The sequence below is a fragment of the Notamacropus eugenii genome, chromosome 3 (genome assembly GCF_028372415.1).
Source record: "Notamacropus eugenii isolate mMacEug1 chromosome 3, mMacEug1.pri_v2, whole genome shotgun sequence".
Classification (NCBI taxonomy): domain Eukaryota; kingdom Metazoa; phylum Chordata; class Mammalia; order Diprotodontia; family Macropodidae; genus Notamacropus; species Notamacropus eugenii.
Window position 1 is genome coordinate 467,383,071 of NC_092874.1, and position 22,797 is coordinate 467,405,867.

At 38.8% G+C, this 22,797-nt stretch overlaps 1 protein-coding gene across 7 annotated transcripts in view; it reads right to left on the reverse strand.

Moving 5' to 3' along the window:
- Nucleotides 1–1,846: 1,846 nt before the first annotated feature.
- SLMAP (sarcolemma associated protein) overlaps nucleotides 1,847–22,797 on the reverse strand; it is a 160,493-nt gene continuing 139,542 nt past the window's right edge. For 3 of the 7 annotated variants that reach the window (XM_072598842.1, XM_072598839.1, XM_072598846.1), the window contains 7 exons: nucleotides 22,076–22,198; nucleotides 20,859–20,933; nucleotides 17,433–17,753; nucleotides 13,386–13,503; nucleotides 12,076–12,247; nucleotides 7,159–7,293; nucleotides 3,405–3,686 (listed from right to left, as the gene is read on the reverse strand). In XM_072598842.1, coding sequence (XP_072454943.1) covers nucleotides 3,594–3,686; nucleotides 7,159–7,293; nucleotides 12,076–12,247; nucleotides 13,386–13,503; nucleotides 17,433–17,753; nucleotides 20,859–20,933; nucleotides 22,076–22,198 — 1,037 coding nt within the window. In that variant the 3' untranslated portion in view covers nucleotides 3,405–3,593. Of the gene's footprint in view, nucleotides 3,687–5,127; nucleotides 5,218–7,158; nucleotides 7,294–12,075; nucleotides 12,248–13,385; nucleotides 13,504–17,432; nucleotides 17,754–20,858; nucleotides 20,934–22,075; nucleotides 22,199–22,797 lie in introns of all 7 variants that reach the window. The other 4 variants (XM_072598845.1, XM_072598843.1, XM_072598841.1 and 1 more) reach the window with 3 other exon arrangements.

Genomic DNA, 22,797 nt, shown 5'->3' on the forward strand with positions numbered 1-22,797 from the left:
AAAGTAATATGACTTCTTGGCATGACTAAATTTAAGAGAGTCAAAAAACTGGCTATGAATTCTAAAATTTCCAGTGGAAAATATGCTGAAGGCCATTCCCAGATGATGTTGCCAGAGAAATAAAAATATTTTGGGAGCCACAGCAAGATGACTTAAGCAGGTGGAAGGTCACATTTGCTCTGAATGGTGTCTCAGCCCTGCATTTACAGAAAGAACTGTTGAGCCTATGTACTCAAATGAAAAAGGCCTTTGCCAAAAGTTGGGCATGGCTCCTGACAGAGATACTGACCTACTTATTAGCACGGTTATTTTCAGAAAGTTATTTTCAGGACAATAAAGCCTTAGCTGGCACTGGGGAGAGGACTGAAATCCAGATATAGGGAAAAGGGGAATGGGAGATGCAGGTTCTGGCTCAAGTACATGGCCCTAGGAACATCACTTGCCCTTATAGACCTCAGTTTCTTCTTCAAGTATCTATCATAAACTCCTTTTAGATGGACTGTCAGCTTGCAAAGCTCTCTGATGGAGGCATGTCCAAGCACAGTCCTTTGCCCACAACAGATGCTTAATAAGATGTGTGTACATGTGTGTGATTTTAGAGTTAGTGGCAAAAGTAGGTCTGTGACCTGGGCAAGGTCATTTTACTCAGGTTGCCTCAGTTTCCTCATCTGAAAAATAAGGAGATTGGAGAAGATGATCTTTAAGGTTCTTCCCATTTTGATGATTCTATGGATCCAAAGAAGTTGCATCATGCATGGAAGTGAGTGACACCTGCTCTAAAGCAGTTTCCTTGGGAGACTGACTGCTAATTTTATCATGACGGCAGGGCCTCACCCAGTGCTTGACACACTTAGATGCTTGCTGGATGGACATATTGCTGGATTTGGGGACTGCCTTCTGAGCCAGGAGCATGTTCTTCTGCTTGACAAATTTTCATCCTTATAGTTTTAATCTCTGGAAACAAAAATCATCTGCATTGAGGTTTGGTGAATAAATAAGTGAGCAAGCTTGGAAGTAACATTTTTGCCTAAAACAAAACAAAACCCAACCTTTATGGTTACATCTGATTAGTTAATGAGGAAGAAGTATGTGTGTGTATAATAAGAGTTCTAAGAAAAGCAATAAAAGCCACTTCTAGCAATAACAGCATTGCTTGATACACTAATATATGCTGTGTTTGCTTGAAAGAAGTATTAATCTGCTTCAGTAGAATATTTTGTATATGTAAGTGTAATAAGCTGTTAACTTCAAATAAATATAACCAGCTTTCAAACCAAAAGTTCAGTCAACTCATTTTAGGTATGTCAAAATACTTTAAAATATTTTTCCCTTGTTTTAAAAAACAGATGACTTTAGCTTCTACAGATCAAATTAAAAAGTTGCCATGGGAGCCTGGAATTGGTATTACATATACGTATATATATGTAAATTTGTTGTTCCTAAAACATCTTCACCTCTGATGGTAGAAACGGTTGTCAAGTTAACTTGCCTGATTAAATATCTCAGTATTTGTAATAGGATAAAAATATCCAGATAGAAAATTGAAAAGAAGAAGATGGAGGTGTTGCTTGGTTCACATCAAGTAACTGTACCACTATTTTATGTTAAGGAACTGGAGCTTTTGAATGGATTGCAACACTATCAGTTATGAAAAGGAAAGAAATGTTAGGGGTAGGAGACTTATGAATGGTCTAATTAAACAAGACTCACAGTTTTAAATCTCCAAGAATACCAAACATACCATATGTAAGTGACTGTCATACTGCCATCTGAGGACAGGTGCATTATGAACCCCATATTAATGTCAACCTTAAAGATTTCAAATGAGATCCAACTCAAACATGGATAGGGAGAGTAAAGTTATTTTATTAAATCATGCACATCACGTGTGTTAGTGCAAATAGTTTAATCTGTATTCCAGAAATTCTATTGTACTTTATATCTTTACAAAATAGATTTAAAACAATTATTTACTTTAAAAAATGTAATTCTGAAGTTAAGCATTTCAGAACAATATTTGCAATAACCTATATACAAGAGGTACAGAGTACCACTGGCATATGAGCATTCTGTGGGGGAAGAGCTTCCTGCAACAGAAAACAGTGAAATGAACAAGGTGATATTTTCTACAAGTCATTTGTGGACTAATTCTTCCATAAATCTAATGGTTCTCCCAACAGCAAACCCCCAATAGCTTAAAATATAACCTTTAACATATAAACAATGACCCCCAAAACCGCACAAGGCAAATTATATACTAAACTCCTATTTAAGTATTTGGCGAGACCTGTAGATTGCCATGGAGAATCCAAGCCAATTCATTGAGATTTTTCTCATCTCCATTTTCTAAAAAACCTTCACTTCATTAATACTTCAGTACATTATAGAGATTTCAGTAAACTTTATTGACATAACCGTTGAACTACAAAAAACTGTAGCTCCCTTTTTGACTTGGGCGTTTGACTAATAAGATCCCAACTGAAGCAGTGCTTTGCATGAACAAAACTACTCAGCTTAAAAAAAAAGAAAAAAACAACAAAAACCAAAACCCAAAGCCATCTGCGTCCCTCACCGTAAGATTCCCTGGGTTTACAGAAATTCACCTCGTCCATTAGATCAATTAGCTATAGGTGCACTCCAAACTCTTATCACAAAGTTAAGTCAATAAAAGTTTATCTAAAGAAGACACATTTTCCTTCTTTAAAGCAATGTTTGGAAGAATAAGTGAGGAGAAAAAAAAAATCATGCTTCCTAAGATGTTGTAGATGAGAAAGTAAAGATATGGTCTCACTACTTTGAATGCATAAAGTTGAATAAATTACATTCCAATCGAATAGTTTGGTTTACTGTTGCTGTAGCTGTAAAATGATTAACTTTTTGCTCCCAGTAATACTTCAGTTCACTCAAGAAAATACACACACTCTTACAAAGTTTTTCTAGATTGATGCCACCCATATCTTCAAGTCATGTTAAGGCTACACAAACGCATGTATATTTCTCGAATCACTGCTGAAACAGAACCTTTTCCAAATGTGTCTTTTTCTTGAAAAATCTATGGAAGTAGTAGTTGTCTTCTAAGTCTTGTTCCCAATAGCTCAGTGGTTTATAGCAAGTAAAAATGGTGTCAATACGTAAAAAAAATATATGTGCATATATTTATTTCAAAATGACAGGCACTGAGCACACAGTGCCTCTTTTCCCATGTATTTAACAGCTGTTTGGTTTGGGGAGGTGTCCAATCAGAAAATGAATTATCTGGCAATCAGCATCTAGAGTCAAATAGCCATAAACCTAAAGGTTATAAATAATTTGGTACCAAGAAGCCTATTTTAGGCCACCATAATATTTAGAATCTCAACATACTAATTAAAAAATTACATGAAAAATTGCAAGCAAATTATTGCTTACAGTAGAATAAAGTCACAATTTTATTCCCTCTTTATAGACAGATACATTTTATACAATTTAAAGCAATGACCCGACTGTTCTTTTCTTGCACTTTTGTTGTATTAAGAGGTAAAAAGGAAGAAAATGGATCTGTTCTCCCCGCCAGCTTCTAAGAAGAATGCAGGGTATGGAACCAACCAAAGTTCTCATGGTGAAGCTCTGGTTAGGCCTGGTACATACAACACTACGGCTGTCACTGCCACCAGAGCTGCCAACATGGGCATCCAAGGCCAGTGTCTCTGTGTAGAAAGAAACCAAGAGTCAATATCATATTTCCCTCAGCCTTTCATATCAATTAGTGAACTAAGCCCTCTGTCCAATGAATCTTGAGAACTCATCACAAAGCACAGTGAGTCTTCATTCTACCTCTCACTGTCAGAAAACCTTGACTTCTTAAACCAGAAAGACTCATTTAAAAAACAAAAAAGGCAATCTGACTAGCAGGTACAATTCCAGTGGCCAACTATGCAGAGGATGACACATCACCAGGAAATGTCTTTAGCAGTTTTCAACCTGGCTATACATTTGGCACCTAGAAGAGAGACTTCCGTTAAACCTCTCAGGATTGAAACGCCTTTATTCACGCTATACCAATGTTTTTCAACAACCTGAATTAATGAACTGTACAGAGGTGCTGCCACCACAACACATTTAGGCTAAATTTTAGGTTTCTCAATTCAAGGCCCAGCATGTGTTAAGGGTAGGTCTACAGGAGAGGGTAGGTGTAGACTGTAGTTAAGGGTAGAGTGACCCGAAGACCACACAAGACTTAAAAATAATTTAAAACCTGTGCTAAATTTCACTAGGTATACTTCAGGTAGACTTCTTACCCAATTTAGCACAGTTTGCATACTGGTTTCATAGTAAACAAATCTGACCACCAGAATGGAAAAATTGGAAACTGAAAAAACACCATGGGCTATGCAAACCAACCATGAAGCCAGCCTTAAGTCTTTCCTTTTATTGACCAACCTAATCTTGTGGTCAGCTTTCCTTTCATTTGTTTCCCGTGGGTATTAAACATCTCCCACCCTCCAACCCTCCAAAAAACAAAACCAAAAAAGCCGAACTGCTTTTAAACTAATGTTTCCTCTTTAACAAGTCAGAGATCAGAAAGCTATGGCCAAGGGTGTGTTGGAAGAGAAGAGCAGTGCAGGCTTAATTAGGTCTGGGATAACGAGTCCATTATTCCAATTTCATCCTTTTTCATCTTCTTCACAGCCATAGTGAAAAGAGAAAAAGTATTAAATGACTGCCATAGTATTGAGGGGATAAGTTGGGGAGGAAAAGTAAGCTGGCTTAAAAATGGAGAGGCAAACTCTTCATTTCTTGTTCAAACCTGAGGTAACTTTTCATTTTCTTTTGGAAAGCACTGACCAACACTGCAGCATTAGAGACATAAAGTTTACTCTGCTTCTGCGAGAGACAAAGACCCAGCTGAAAGCTGAACATTTAACAACTGGTATGTTTGGAATTAATTCATGGTTAGCATTACCACAAAGGAAACAGACAGAACATTACATGATTAGTGGATTGTCGAACTTGGTGGGAAGAAGCACAAATGAAGGGTTTGCTTCAGGAAACAAAACACCTGTGTTGTTCCCCCATGCACTAGTTTACAAATACGGCACAAAGAGGTGACAGGGACGGACAGACATCGACTCAACAGGGAGCTTGTACCTTTCTCTACCACAATGGACCGTAACACCAAAACAGGAAAGCCAGGAATAGGCCGATGAAAACGGCTGGGACGGGTTGGAATATGGACGGCTAAAGAAGGGAAGGGAATTAAAAATCATTTTGTGCTCTAAAAATCAGATCAGATGATTTAGATGGGGGAAAGCTAAGTCACAGCATGAAGTTTGGCATGAATCAGAATGTATGAAAGACATCTAACACAATACAGAATGTCAGATTGTTATATACCAAGTTAGCACAATACTCCCTTTAAACAAACGAGTCAAGGAAATTAGTCAGTGTAGGCTTTACTATGCCCAGTAGAATTTAAATTAGGAAAAATCCCTGGTTCAATTTTACGTTAACTTGCCAAACTGCTTGTTAGCGTACAGCTCTGTGATAGGAGCTTTATATACAAAACTATTTTGGACAAGGTAACCATTGGAAATCAGTAATGATTTGTGATCCATATGGTTGTTTCCTGGCTGAGACACCAGGCAGAGTCACTTCTGCACCCTCTGGTACTGAGGTGTTCCTGGGGTTGCATTAGGTACCAAAGTGACCGTGGATGATCCTCCCTTTCAAAAAAAGGCAGCAAAGAAGCTGTAGGATTATAAGTTACATGCTGTCAGAGGGATTATATTAAACTGGCAAAATATACTCCAATCAATTATTTCTCTTAAGAAGTCACTATGCTACTATCAAAACAAATTTCAATCGTGAGGTACACATCTCTCTGGGCACATATATGTATGTGTGTTAAAGGAATATGCACCGGAATCACCTTTACCTTGTGAAATAGCAAGTTCTCTTCCAGCAAAAACCATTTTATTTTGGAGTTTATGTGTATTTTCAAACATCACTAAGGAGAGAAGTTATTAGGTCTAATGACACTGGGACTATAATTCTGATTATGCTAGATGCCTTTTTAGTGTAATTTTTTTTTAGAAATAGAACTGAATTCCCACAATCTGGAAGATATAATTAAGACTAAAGAAAGAGGTAACCTAAAATATGAATTTATCATAGAGTCCTCATATAGTTATTAAAATAAAAATAAATGATTATCACTTGGTAGTAAAAATACCATTCATGGCTTATCACCAATTTAAGGGGCCTCAACTCGTGCAGCAAGTCTCGATCATATGCTAATAGAGAACATTCTGGGGAAGGACAAACTGCATGTGACCAGTGAGCTGCATGACCACCTACATGTGCAGTGGTGCTGCCAATCAAGCCTGGTGCCAGCATCCACAACAAACGTGTCGGTCACAACCACTGCAGTTCCCAAAGCAGTGACAGGAGACTTAGAATAGTCAAAGCTACTAACACTTGCAAAGTCAGTCACATGAAAGAACACCCACCAGTGAAAGCTCACAAGGTCGGCGATAACCAAATACACACAACATTAAGGGTGACTAATGTTTCTTTTGAAGAGCAAATACAAATTCAAACTGTTGTTATTCATGATTTATATCATAACGTCCTATTTCCAAGAAAAAGAAAAGACTGGAGTAAACCTTCCATCTTTCTAACCTTAACTAGAGAGAATTATGCTATCATGAGACTTCCATAAGATATGATGGAAAAATCCCTGGGCACTGATGATGTGTGTATCCAAAAATAAGGATAAATGTCTTCATTTATCATAAGTCATTAGGTGGGCTAACTGAGAGATTAGAATGGAAGACAAATCAGTTGTGGAGGGTGTGAACTTCAGACCTCACCCTTACAAGAGATGATGGTTGTCTGGGGTTGCTTCTTCTTCTTGCAGTTCAGTATTTCCCTTACCAAAGACCCAGTACTTACCCAGATTTGTATGTCCAAAGGGGGAAATGCTCACCATACTTGCTGACCACCACAGTGATTTCACAAATGACTTTCTTTCTTGGGGGATGATGGGCCTAGGTGTCTACCATGACACCTGGAACATGGAGGGCTCTAGGAAACTGTCATGGGTACTTGGAGATACCAATTGAAGCCCTACATTCTCCTTACCTCATCCAAACCGACCCCAAGTTTGTAAAGACTTACATTGTTTCCTTTTTCTTGCAGCTGCTTCAAGTTGTCTTGACATTGTCTGAGCTCATTGGTGATGGATTGTTTTTCCTGCTCGGTCCTTTCAAATTTCAGCTCCAGCTCTGAGAGTTGAGTCTGTGTCCTTTCATACTATAGGCAAAGAAAAAACAGTGGGCAGACCCCGCTTAGAATGGTGTGGAGCCGGGCTTCTTCTCCTTAGGCTTCTACACTGTCCTGGACAAACGTGGAAAGGGGAGGAGTCTTTCTTGAAGGAGTCTTCATTGTGACCCGATGGCACCAGCCCTTTTCGGCCAGGGAGCTTTAAAATTTACTACCAGTCACTGGTCTATCCTGTTTCTCTAAAGCAAGTCCCTCCCCCTCCCCATCAAGGTTCCAAGAGATGAGTAAAAAGGAAAAAGAAAACTTCAAAGCTTAAGTGACAAAAGTCAACAGGAATGTCTACTGGGGAAACACCCACAGCTCTGTCTTTTGAGTTCTGAAGTCCCCACGGGCATTTCAAGTTCAACATGTTCCAAACTGCTGGTTAGGGTCTCCCAACCCACACACAACCACTAAGCCCATCTGTCATTTCCCGAGGCGTTCCCCCCCTGCCCCATTTACAACCCCAACACCTTCACCTTCCCCCCTTTCCACCTGGTTTCTTCTAGTGTACCCCCCCAAGTCCTGCACATGCATCTCTCCAGTAGAGGGCTGCCATTGTAGTCCATATGCTCTCCCTCAGACCATTTAAGATTCCTAAATTATCTCCCCTTTCTAGTCTCTCCACATAAGCTCTTCAGCCTGGGTAAATCCAGCTGCGACCCATTTCTCCAGTCATATTTAACATTAATCCCCGCTATGAGCTGCACATTCTGGCTCAAATGGGCCACTAAGCTTTTCCCTGGACTTGACATTCCAAGCCCTGTCTCAGCACCGATGTCCAAGCTCTCCTCTATGCCTGGAAGGAAGTGTCTCCTAATTTCCTACTTCTTAGAATCCACAGCTTCTTGTGAGGCTCAATTCCAGAACCATCTTCTCCATGGAGCCTTCCCAAATTGTCCAGCTGTTAATCTATCCTGCTGTAACTTTTTTTCAGTGTATTTTTGTATTTGGGTAACTGTTGTACGGTAGAATAGACGCTGTTGAAGGAAAATCTCATTGTTTCTTCAGTCCTAGAATCTAGGCACAGTGCCTTGAACTAAATTCAATTCATAATAAATGTTTGATGAATTAAATGAACTTGACATTAGCACTGTTTTGAAACAGAAGTAACTGCCATTTTTAATTTAAATACCTACATGTTAGGACTCTCTTACATAGTGTGTGCTATCAACAAAACATGTGGCAGTACAGTACAGACAGAAAGATGTGGCTATGTGTGAATGGGTTTCCTCTTCTCAACTGTGATCTATTCACAGGCTCTGCTTTTCAAGATCCCAAGTGAAAGGAAAGACAACCCGAACGACAAAACGGATGTAAATTAAACAAAACAACCATTCCCCCAGGACTTTCAACTTCTGAAAAGGTTCTCTCCTACATTGCCTGAGATCAATTCTACTTTGTTGCAGTGCCTGAAATTTTATTAATTATGCGGGCTTTCTTAAAAATGTAAATTACTCTTGGATGTTAAACTAGACATTCTCCAAGGTCCAATCAATCCTGAGAGTCCATGTCAAGAGTCAGTCTTGATGTTAGGACCTTTGAAAATGGATTAACTTATACTGAGATCAGTTGTATTGAAGAAAATGTTGATTGACTGTGGTCTTTTCAGAGGAGGAGGCGGGATGGTTTGCACACAAGGCAAAGCTGGGGTAAGGCCAAGGATCTGAGCTGCTACTAGGGACAAAGGCAAAATCAGCCCATAAGCCACTGAAGAGAGGTGCCCAAAAGGAGTTAGAAAGGCACCCAAGAAACTGTATGGTTATATTAAAATTCTCCCCAGGGTCTGGCTTGACCATAGACCTGAGGAAGGCCCAGCAGTCGCTTTCTTTGAGCACAGAGTCTTTTAGTAGCAATCACTCCATACAAGTCCATCTGCCTGGCCAACAGGCTCTTACTGTACCAAGTACTCTGAACCTTGGCGTTGCAATGGCAGCTGCTGAGCATGGATTCTGAGGGGCAGGCTGCAGGCTCTACAGTGAATGTGAAGAAGCCTTCTACTTTCCTGGGTTTCTTTTCCATCTCAGCTGCTCCCCACTGTCTGGAGCACAGCAGAAAGCCTCTCCAACTAAAGTACTTAATTGTGGATCCCAATCTAGGCAGAGCATGGATTTGTGACAGAGCAGGTTTGAGAGACACCAAACTCTGTCTGCTTTAACCCTTTACAATATTTTCCATTATGCAATGGAATCCAAAGACCCAGGTTCCAATCTTGCCTCTGCAACCTGTGCAAACTTGGGCAGGTCACCTCAGCTTCCTCATTCTGGGTTTTCTCTTCTATTCAATGATGAGACTGGACTAAAAGAGCTTCATTGTCCTCTTATGCTTTAAATCTCATGGTCCTGAGTATGAGAAGTACCCTGGCAGGGATCACAATTACATTGACTTTCTGGATAAAATTCCTAATGGGGCAGCCGGGTAGTACAGTGGATAGAGTGCCAGGTCTGGTCAGGAAGACTCCTTCTCCTGAGTTCAAATCTGGCCTCACACACTTACTAGCTGTGTAACCCTGGGCAAGTCACTCAACCCTGTTTGTCTCAGTTTTCTCATCTATAAAATAAGCTGGAGAAGGAAATGGCAAACCACTTCAGTATCTTTGTCAAGAAAATGGGCTTGGTCCATGAAGAATGGACAAGACTGAAAAAAGGCTGGACAATATGCTCCTATTATTTCAAGGTATGAAAATACTTTGAAAAATCAAATATAAACATTTTTGAATTCTCTACCACTAGCCTCTTGCCTTATAGCTTCATCCCCACAATCAACAACAGCCACAGCCTATCTGCAACCTTTTAAGGTTTACAAGCGGGTGCATGCGTGTGTGTGTGTGTGTGTGTGTGTGTGTGTGTGTGTGTGTGTGTGTGTGAAGGCATCTTGGTTAATCTACAAAGCAGGTTAGAGACTACTTACATGACCTCACCAGCTTGCCTGATAACTCTGATGACTTGAGATTATGAGTGGTGTGGAATCAGGCAAATGTAATACATGCCAGCAGCCTACGTTACCCATTACATAGCTACCATGTCTGTCTTCCTTACTTTGACCTGTGAAAGTGGGCAATATGACCCTAATACTTATGCCATGGTGCCATAAGAGAAAGGAAGGTGAAGAAGGAGTGTGGAGAGAAATGCATACAGATATAAAAAGTAATACCAGTTAATTTCGAGTGAATTCCATACATACGAACCTTTACATAATCACAAAATTTTGGATGATAGAATAATATACAACAAGTTGAATTAAATCACAACAAAAAGGAGGATAAGCCACCTTATATTATAAGAACATAATGATTCTACACAATTATGCCATGTTAATGTGAAACAGGCTGAAAGGGAAATGTACATGAACTACGCTGACAAGATCAGACATTGTCAAATGATCGGCTGCCTTTAATGCAATCCAGTAACTACCAACTCGAGCGGTTGGAACAACATGCCACTGCCATTCACATGGACAGTTAAAGCCTTACTGCGTTGACTTACTGATCATAATATTCATAAGAATAATGGAACAAAATGACTTATGCCTTCATATTAACGTACAATTAGACCATCTTCCATAGGCGTAATTCTTCTTGGATTATAGAATTATGGAATATGGATGACAAGATGGCTACAAAGTGCTGAGATTGTTTAAACAATGGCATATGTAATTTGGCACATAATTTGTGATCCAGCAAATGGTAAGTGAAGCCTCTCTCTGATTTAACATATTTAACAAAGACTGGAAAAACATATTACAGGATAAAAATACCCAAAGCAAACACAAAGAAATTTACAGGTTTTGAGGAACAAACATGAAGACAGAACAATCATTTCCAAGTTTGACACTACAAAGAAAGGAGAGCAAAAATAAAAAATTACACTGAACGAACAAATATCTTCTAATAACCCTAAAGGCAACGCATTAAAGACTGGTTTTTCTTGGGTCTCCTTTCTTATTGCTGTGACTTGCCCATTAAACAGACCTTCAGTCTGGGGTCCTGGATCATTAGGGACATGCTGCCATACTCCTCTTTGAGGGGACTGTCAAGATTTTCAGCAGGAAGAGCCATGCAAGAGGCAATACTGGCTCCTGAAGAGGCCAGCAAGGGCTGATTGTCTATCAGCACCTCCTGTGATTTCAAAGATCCAGGGAATGAAAAAAGGTTCTTCCTCATGAAAAAGATTAAGAACTATGGTTTAGATTAACCTAATCCCTTGCTAATTTCAAGGAAGGGATTACTGAATCAAAGGTCCCTTAATGTGGATACTATTATAAAGTGCATGCATTTCTGGACATAAGAAAAAGTAGTGGAGTAAACCCCTGGGCTACTCTTTGCTACAGAATGAAATCTCATATAAAGTAACTCTTCCTAACACATCTGAGGGAGCACAGTAACCGAATAAAAGGATGAGGCAGCAACACAGTGAAGGACAAACAGAAATGGCAGACTGCATTCTTACATCCTGACACTCTTAGCTTTAAAAGACCAGGGACAGGGTAAACAATCAGAGAAAGTCTCCTGAGGCAGGGGAGTTAACTAGTACATAAGAATTAAAAAGGAAACACGAACTTTGCCCATTGACAAGTGATGCTGTGCACTGGGTCCTCTTCAATTCTTGACACATGCATCATGACATACAACAGACAAATGCCAAGAACTACAGGCATCCATGGAAGTGACATCTGATGCAACTACTGCTTTCTGTCCTAACTCGAATAAAGAACAGGTGCTTTTGTCAGGACGTCCCATCACAATGGGGTTTGCACAACGTCTCTTCCCTTTACCTCTTTCTGAACAGCCTTGGCTTCATTTTCAGCTTTATTGAGAAGGGTCTTCCAACTTGCTGAATCCCGAAGATGCTGCTCCTTCAAGGATCCCACCTGATTCTCCAGTTCTTTCCGGGTTATTTGAAGGATGCTCAAATCACTGGTAAGTTCTAAGCTCTGCTTCTGAGAGCTGTTAACACAAAAGCCAAGTCATGGTCTGTACTGTACCAACTACCCAGAAACCTACCAAGCAGGTAGATTTTTACTACTTTAAACAAAAAGTAAATTCCCACACACACAGTGAAATAGAAAAAAGAAGACTGTACATGAAAACTACGAATCTGTTATATACAGCTAGAGTTTCTTTTAAAATATGTAATCAATTCATTATGTAACTTTCAAAGCTATACTGTTTTTCTGTGATTCCTCCTGGCCTTCCTTTTTTTTGTATTTTAAAATTTCATTTTATTCTGAACCTAAACATCAAATAAAACAAGCATTTTCAGACTAGAAAAAATATAGAAAAAATGCAGATATCTTTTAAGCACAGCTTGCTCTGCTTAATTCAACACATAAATCTCAAAGTTCTTTTATTGATCTCTGATACCTTCTGCACAATAAAAACAAAACAAAACAAAAATCTTCAACAAGTTTTTATTCTCTCTCTTTTTTTTTTTTTTTTAGGCAGGGGGTGAGGTAACCCCACCTATCCCAGTTGAAAGCCTCTCCAATTCTGTAGTCAATAAGGAGTAACAATGTCAATTGACACCTAAGCATTATAGCCAGTTGCAACACACAAGGAATACTTGTGTGTTTGAGAATTCATAATCTGACTTATTTCTTCTCTTCATATGGCTTTTTAGGTTTCAAAATCTGGGGCATATAATATTCATATCACTTGCAGTTTGGGATGGGGGTGTGTGTGTGTGTGTGTGTATGTGTGACAGAATCAGCAGTATGGATAAGGCAAAATTCACTCATATTTGAAAGTTAATATGTTACAGAATTTTTGTAGTAGAACCACATTCCTAATTATGCTTTATTTATAGGTAAATATTCCAATGGATTTGCATCTTCTGAGGAAGTCTAAAATCACACTCACGGCAGAACAACACACTGGCATACAGATCATCTCGTTATTCAGGGTCTCCCAGTATACCTCACACAAAATAGCTATTTAAGCAACACTGCTAATTATATTAAGTTGAGTTATATATATTAAGTATATGATGAATATTTCACTACAAAAACTATACAGATATATAAAAAAAGTTAATGTAAAAATTGAGGTAAAGAAATAGTCTGCATTTCTCTTCTTAATTACATACCTATGCAATTCTTTCTCTTGTCGCTGAAGCTCTGATGACAGAGAAATATTTTCCTTTTTCAGAGAATGGCATTCTGCTTCTAATACACTCCAGTCTTTTCTCAACTTTTCTAGTTCACCTACAAATTAATCAATCAAAGAATACTATTCCATAATGTGGCCAAATACATTTTAGAATAACTAAGAAGATCCATCAGTTGGGGAACGGCTGAACAAGCTGTGGTATTCAATTGTGATGGAAATGACAAGCACAAGCACTTCAGAAGAAACTGGAAAGACTTCCATGAACCAACACATAGTGAAGTGAGCACTGTGCACAGGAACAGTCACACTGTTCAGTGAAGACCTGTGTGTGACTCAACGATTCTCAGCAATACAACCATCCAAGACAAACTCAAAAGACTCATAATAAAGTATGCTATTTGCTTCTAGGGAAAGACTTCACTTTCGTTACTTATTTTAGTCTTCTTATACAAAATGACTCATACTGAAATATTTCACGAGTGTACACATATTAACTTTATCAGACTGATTATCATGTCAGGGACGGGAGAGAGGGCTAGAATTTGAAACTGAAAACTTTTTAAAAACAATGTTTAAAATTTTGTTTTAACATGTAATTGGGAAAAAAATAAAATATTTTATTAAAATTGAAAAAGAATAATTAAGAAGAGGGAAAATATCATTAGTTGAACTCCTACGTAAGACACAAATTAGATCGATTTAGAACTAAACCTCTTTCCACCCAACTGTCAGAATCACCACCATCTTGAAGATGCAGCACAACTTTAATGGCACCATTAAAAATGGTAGCCCCATTTTTACATTCTGGAAATAAAATCAAGAAAATAAAACCACCAAGTCTTTCCTAGATTACAAAACTATTTATCTATGAAACAAGATTTCTTTTAGTTTCTCTACTGGGAATATATATCATCATAGAAAAGTTATTTTAGGGAAGTCATATTTGATTTGTTTTTTTTCTGACAATGAAAGGATCTTATTTTAAGAACCAAGGGGAATAGATTTATACTCATCCCTTTGGAAAACAGATGACTGAGGGAGAGAGCTCATGGAAATTGCAGGAGGAATCAGAGACGTTCTCCAAGAAACACTTGGACACTGCTGGCCTTTATGTTATTTTCATTCTGATAAAAAAAAATCACCCCAAGATGTGATTCCTGTCCAGAATGGTTTACGTGAGTATCCAGGGGTTTGCTTCTAGAAATTGCCAGTATCCAAGTACTGTGATTTTTGAAATTATACTCTCAGTGACCTCACATCACAGAGAAGGCATCATTTTCTTCATATATTTAAAATATACCTTGTATTACTAGCATCATCTGATCTGACCCAGATATAATCCAGCAGGCTCCATATCCAGATTTTAGATATCCACTTTTTGTTAGTGAATTCTTAGCCCGAGGTCTTCTAGACAGATGAGTTTTTGCCCCTCTATGATTTCCAGTGTCTTTGCTACATATTTCAAGCACCAGTTGATTGTGTGCTTGGTGTACACTCAGCTGCCTACATTTGAACAAACACACCTGTGGGGGTGGACTATTTCAAACACAGGTAAAAATTATAAATAAAGATCCTGTGACTGGTATCAACTGTGGCTAGAAAATGAAAAGAGAAGTAACATCTTATCGTGGTCTGCCAAAGTAGAAGTCTGCTATGACTTTCTACTAAAGTGTCTGCTTGGCACAGCTAACCCTTACCAGGGAGGACTCATTCATCACTTGTAGTGATATGGTTGATATTAAAAATAAACATATCAGTAAAGCTTCCAAATGCAGCCTGATCACTCTTGATACATGGGGAAGCAAAACCTTCTAGATCTGTATAGGCAAGGGTTGAAGAACTGACATGGGACACACTGTGAAAATAACAGGCTTGTTCTTTTCAGAGAGAACAGAAACTTGTACCAGAATTTATTGCCCCAGTCCTTTCTGCATCCTCTCTATCATCCACCATTGATGGGAGAAAAAGAGCAAGCTACTTGCATGGGGAACTGTCCAGCACAGAAGGGCTAGTGCTGTCTCCAAGATGACACCATGCCATGTTTGGGGGCTGGCTGTGACTCTCACTCAGCCCAGAACATGGAAGAATGGCCAGTGAGTCAATAGAACACAGTGTACACAAGCTGCTGACCTTTTGATTTTTTCTAGCTCTGTAAGGTAAATTCTTTAGTAATTAGATTGGTATGGCAGTGAACAAGTAAATTAATGTATATAGTATTGTCATTTTAATTATATTAGCTCAGCCTAACTCACAAGCAATTATTATTTCTCTAATAACTTAGGTCTGTCTTTAAAAATTTTGTAGCTGTATTATATAATTCCTATGCATATCTTGGAAGATAGACTCCTAAGTATTTTATACATAATGTAGTTATTTTAAAAGGAATTTTTCTATCTCTTCCTGCTGGGTTTCACTGGTAATAAACCAAAATGCTAATGATTTATGTGGATTTATTTTCTATCCTACAACATTGGTAAAGTTGTTATTTTAATTAATTTTTAGTTGGAGATCTAAGGTTCATTCTCTTAATAAATCATTCTATCACGTGCAAAAAATGATAACTTTGCATATGCTAATTCCTTTATTTTATTTTTCTTTTCTTTTTGCTATGGCTAGCATTTTCTAGCACTCTATCAAACAGTAGTGCTGATCATCCTTGCTTTACACTTGATCTTACTGGAAAGGTGTCTCATTTACTGTCACAGAATATAACAATGGACTACATATATTAGGTAAGATCTATTTACTCTGTTTTCTAAGTGTCTTTAGTAAAAATAGATGTTGTATTACAAAGAAATACAAAGAGAAAAGCTTTGTATGTGTCTATTTAATATAATCATATATTCTTGGCTATTGTTGTTATAAATGTGATTTTTATGTTTAGAAGTTTTCCTAATATCGAACCAACATTGTACTCTTGGTATAAATCCAAACTGTTCATAGTATATGATCTTTTCAGTATGCTGTTACAGCTTTTTTCCTTATGTTTTGTTTAATATTCTTGCATAATATTTGTTAAGAATATTGGTCTAAAGTTTTCTTTCCATTTTGTATGAAAACCATATTGGTATCACACAAGGAATTTGGTAAGGATCCTTTTTTCATATTTCTGGACAACACTTTATGTAATATGGGACGGGAGTATTGTTTGAATGGTTGATAGATTTACAAATTCAAATATATTTTAAACATATTATTCTGTTAACATGGGTATTTTATATTTTTGTCATTTGTCATTTTTAAATTCATGGTCTTACTGGCATAATCCCCTTTCTTTCTTCATCTGTTGTTAATTTTTTTATTTTTTGATAAGGGTAACATTTTTTCACTTTTCTTTTTTTAAATCAATTTATCTAATGAGCTACTTGTTGTATTGTTTTAAAAAATGGCCCTTTAGCACATGAACTTTTCAACAAACAAATTAAAGACGAGCAGGTTGGATGAAAGAGCGTGAACTTTTATCACGTGTGCTTTTGGAGAGTATATTACAAGTGATACAACAGCAACAAAACTCTCTTATTTTTGGTTCCGATTTTTTTTTTAACTGAAAAGTGCTGATAAGCATTTTTATACACACGGATCCCCTTTTTTTGACCTCTTTGGGAAGTATAGACAAACATATAATAAAAGAACATAACATTTTGTGACTTAGTAAATCACAAATAAATCATATAATCATAAAAGAAAACTGCCCAGGAGAACAAAGTGGAAGGAGAAAGAATCTACTGTGGGTTACTTCCTGAAAGCTCAGACTGAAAACACTCATACATCTGATGCTTCTCAATCCAAAACAAGGCACGCTCCATGCAGTCACAAAGAATGAGCCGGAAGCATACAGTATTACACTACAATGACAGTGAAGGAAAGGAATCATGAAAGGTAAAAGAAAAAGGCTTACAACCAAGAATGACTTATCCTAAAAACCTAGGTAAGCTATTACAGGGAAAAAAATGGCCCTTGAGTAGGAGAGAGGCCCCTACTGCCTTTGCTGTCCTCCGCTCTGATGACCACCGTGTTGACTGACCTTGCAGCCTGGAGGATTCCTCCTTCTGCTGGTCTTCACACTGCTGACACCGGAGCTGGAAGCTGGACTGCAGACGGACAACGTCCTTCTCATACTCTGAGGCTGCCTTCCGCCAGCGCTCCAACTCCTCCCTAACCTTCTCAAGTTCGACTTGCAAGGACGCAATGTCGGCGTCCCGCTCAGATGCAGCCTCCTCCGCTGCTTGTCGAAGCAGCACAATTTCATCCTGAGCACTAAGCAAATTGCGCTTCGTGCTTGTGATTTCACTTTCCTTCTCTTCCTGAAGGTTCTCCATATCAGTATGTAACCGCTGCAGCTGGGCTGAAAAAGAAAAGGATGCCGTCTAAAGAAGATAAGCTCAGTCAGACTGGGGCAGATTTCATGGTTCACCTAGCTGAGAATTTTCTCTCTGACTAAGGGACCAAGAGATACTGTAGAAAGGCATTTAGTCCTCCATGATCATGCTAATTCCAACGTTATTGTTTTTAAAAAGGAGAAGGGCAGGGGAAGACTGCATCCTGCCCCAGACAATACCACAGCCCTATAGGAAGTTCTGGTTACTCAAATTTCTGATAAAAAATCAGCTCAAATGAACAAGATCATCAATAGCAGGGCATCAAATAAGTAAAGATGGACAACATTAGTACCCTTCAATTTGGGCAGGCAAAGACAGCAGCAGAGAGACAGGAGGCAACTTAATTGTGGCAACCACCTTTCCTCAGATTCCCTGGGAGGCTGCCAAAGGCCAATCATTCAAGAGCCCCAAGAACAGGATGGCTACTTGTCCATGTGGCCAGGGGGGCAAACCCTGTAGATGCCATCCCTGGGACATACTACAACCTTTGTCTCCTTATTAGCCACAGCTAACGAAGACCCAGAGAAGAAATTCTCACCACCAAAGTTTGTCAGATGATTCAAGTCAGAAGCAGGTAAGCCATATGGGCTTTATAGATGGAAGTTACATTAAAGGAGACGCAGTAACTTATGTTCTACTGCTGTACCTCAAAACTCACTGGTTCTTTCTTTCCAACTGTCATGCGACTAAACCCTTCTCTACGTGGAGTCTCCCCCTAATAAAACATAAGTTCCTAGAGGGCAGTGACTTTATCACATTTCCTTTAAAAACCGATTTGCCTAAAATTTGCCCTTGTATGCCACTTCTTTGATCTTTAACCCTTTTCTATCTCTATCCCCAGCACTTAGTGAAGTCCTTGGCACATAATTCATGCTTTTCATTCATTCATTCTCTTTCTCCCTCAGATCTTCAATTTCCATATCTTCTGGATCACACAGACACACAGACACACACAGACACAGACACAGACACAGACACACACACACACACACACACACACACACAGCCCTACCTTTATCTGATGCTATCATCCTTCACAAAAGCTCAAACATTTAGAGCTACAAGGGCCTTAGGGGTCATCAAGCCTAATTATTTCACAAAGAAGAAAAGAAGTGATTTGTACAAAATCTTACAGATACTAAGCAAGAGGGCTGAGAATTAAACCCATATTCTCAGTTTCCAAATCCAGCCTAACTTTTCACTTGTTACATGTTGCTTCTCCTTAAACTACTGTCCTACATCTTTCCTTTTCAAAGTCAAACCTTTCAAAAGCCAAGAGTAAAAGTCAAACCCAAAGAAAGGATTTACACTTCCTGCTTCTATTTCTTATCTGCTAATTTATTTCTCAGTCTCTTGTTCTCTATATTTTTAAATCACTTCTCCAATTAAATCAAGAGTTGGCAAAAAATATTCTTTAAAAATGCTCATGATCCCAGGCTAAGAATCCCTGAATTAAATTGTTCTCAAATGTTACCAATGACATAATAACTGGAATTTCCCACGGCCTTTCCTTACTCTTTATAATCCTCTACGTCCCTGCTGCTTTCTTTTGATAGTAATTTTGATTCCAAGACAACTCTCACCTATGTCTGCCTTTATGCTGCGGATTATAGTCCATCTCTAACTTCCTAACCTTGGACCTCATGTGAAGCTGAGGTTCTCTTCTCTAAGCCCTCCTTTCTTAATGATCTCATATCATTTCTACTTATCTGGCTCCCAAATTCATAGTCTAGCCCTAATGTTTCTCAATTCCAAATCCCATATTTGCAATTCTGCTTGCTGGATACTGTGTGGCCAATTAAACATAACTTGCCCAAATGGGAAGTAATCATGTTCATCCCCAAATCCTTCCTTCCTCAAAATCATCTGATTCTTTTTTTAAAACATGCTGTCATTTCTGAAGTCACAGAGATTCAGAACCTGAAAGCGACCTCTCTCCCTTCCCTTCCCCTATCGGTCAGCTACCAAACTCCCACTGTCAAAGGCCCTCATTATCTGGCACAGGGCTAGTTTCCTAATTATTTAGTTTCTCTGTCACTCTCTCCTATCTATCTTCTCTTCTCATTTAAGAACTTCAAGAGCTCAATGGTCTCAAGAGGATGAGGAATGCCTTACACTGTTTGCAGCGGAAACCCATTTGTAGTGCCTCTCTGTGTATGGTTTCTGTTTTCTTCCATCAGTGTTCTGACAAGATCTATCTAACATGCTAGGGTTCTTCTTTTATACCTTTTATCATAGATGGGCATCAAGAAGTCCCGCACCTATCCTGTTATCTTTGGTTCTGTGCTCTATTTCCTGTTCTGTATTTTGTTGTCTTTTAATTCACTTTTAATGCTTAAATTATCAACTGTCACATATCTTGATGCCTATTAAAACCCTATCTATCCTATTCCACTGCCCTCTGGGTCACCCATAACCTGATAGTATGAAGACTATGATGTTTCATGATTCATTGCTACATACCATGAAGGGAAAAACACTGGTAATAAAAAATAAGTTTTTTATTTATGTCAAGGAGTAGTAGCTTAGAATGAACAAAAACACTGAGACATTTACTAAACAACCTCGTCTATTCTCCCCATTCAATTCTGGGCCTAGATGGCTGTCCAATTATAGTGTCTTTACAAGATTCATATAATGAATAACTTGCCCATTCAATTGTATGTCAAGAGTCTGGCATCATATATTTTTCATTCCTCCAGTTTGTTCAGTGTTTTCCTAATTACAAATATCAAATGAGGCATAAAACAAGGTGGTTCACCATGATTACAAACGATATCCTGACCAAAACAGATATCTTTCACAGAAGAGCAATTTCCTTAAGATTCCCTATAATACGACAGTACCTACTCCGTGAAAGTGACTGTGCCATATATTCCACCTAACAATACAAACCAAAAAAATTCAAATATCTTCTCACATCCCATCTTCCTCCAAAATTTATTACAGTAACATTGATAAAGTTTAAGTGAAGTCTTTTTCACCTTTTGAGACAAAATTTGTACATCATTCCTCTATGGTCAGAGTTAGGTTAAGAGTAGAAGAGAAGGCTCATATAAACTGTTTCATACCTTGAAGAACCTGTATTTGCTTTGCAGACTCCTCAACTTGCGTTCGATAGGCTTTTCTTTCTTCTTCCAAAAGAGCTAAAAGTGGAAGCAAAAGTATATCTAGTTTAACATATTAAGTGACAGTCATAGAGTTGACCAGTTGAACATTTCTAAGTGAAATGCCCTTCAAAAGTTGACTGCAGGAAACCAAAGTTAAGTAACCAGTCTCAATTGTTAAGCAAGAAGCTTAAACATTTTAGTAGCACATGAACAAAGTGGTCAGTGACCAGCGTCAATGCTCCTTCCTGACGAAGCCTGTCCCTGATCCCCTCCTTCACGATGATCTGTCCTTCCTCACCCAGAAATCAGCCTGCCCCTCTTTTTTGGGGTGCTCATTCGGATTTCTACTCTGCGTTCTGCTTTTCCAGTTCTCAGTCCTCTGCTTTGCTGAACTGGTATGAATTTGATGCCAGGAAAACCAGACTGATTCAGTAAGTACAAAAGTTTATTAAACTACATGTTTCAACGACGTGTGCTGTTTATAATGGATATGAAAGAATTGTTCTTTGTTCTCATAAATAAAAGAGCTAAGTTCGGAAAACTGGCAATAAGAATATGCATTGCTATATCTGCCCGGTGCTGGGCACGTGACAAGCGCTACACACCTACTGACGTACAGTAAGGCGAGTGACTTGCCTGCTCGATGTTTGTTTAGGGTTTGCCCATTAAAAATGTGCACAATCCCTTAAAATAAATTGTAAAATAATTTACAAATCTTTCATTTTCATCTAACCCTTTTAGGGGGCATTTGGAAGTATACACCTCCAGAAGCATCAGTAATTAATGAAAGACAAGGCAGCAATGCTAGGAATTTCCTTGTTCCCTCTGAAAGACTGCCATGGAGGTTCCGCTTCCATGGCCTATTCTGTATCTCTCTAGAATCTTCTACGAGGCAGCAAAGGATGGGAACGTGTGATAAGCAGAGGGCCATGGGCACCACTGGCTGAAGACTTTAAGAGTTTTCCATCACTTGGAAGCTCACTTAGACAAAAGGAATCACAGGGAGCGCCCACTTTCTCTCCCAGATGTGGCCTAGAAAGCTGGCTACAGTAACTTACACCAGGTCCTGGACCAAGGCTTAACTAGCTAAAACAGAAGGTGCTCTACTCTCTCTTTCCTTCGTTCATCATGTCATCATTAACACGGCCACTGAGGAGGCAAATTGATCTCGGTCTCACCTTGAAGTTCAGAGCATTTTTGTTTACTCGCTCTAGCTAGCTCCTGAGCTTCAATCAACTCCTTGTGAAGATGCTCAATGTCTTGCTTTGTCTCAGTTTCAGACTGGGCCCCCTGCAATTCATCTGATAAAAACACGGGGTTTAAAGCCAAAGTTAGCACAACACATTCACCTCTACTCCTAATGAGAAGCAGCCTCTTTCCTGCTAGGCGTGCAGTTAGCTGAAGTGTGTCTTCACAATGAGTTCATTGTAAGTTAAAAGTCAATTATCAGTGCATTCTTTTTTATACCGTTAGGTATATCAGGGCATAGCACAGCAGCAAAATACAGTAACATCTTCATTATCTAGCTATTATACGTCTAGCACTCTGAACCCTAAAAAGAGCAGCAAGTGCAGAAGATTCTAGACAATGAAATGCGATTGGTTAAAAAAAAAAAAAGAGGGTGGGGATAGCAATTTTGCGCTAGTTCTGGCTGTCTGTGTCAAGCACCATCAATGTCAAAGCATCAGAAAAATAGAGTGTGAGAAGGAAAAAAATGCCTGCCAGAACATGGGGGCTGGCAGAGTGGCAGCAGAGGTGGGGGGCAAGTCCAATGGGCAGCGAAGAAGCAGCTGTGTAAAACAGGAAGAAGGCTAAGCAGTCTTAGGTATCTCAGAAACTCCTAAAAAGATCACTGCAGCACGGCAGAAAAGAATGAATGTCTCTATGTGATTGTGGCAAA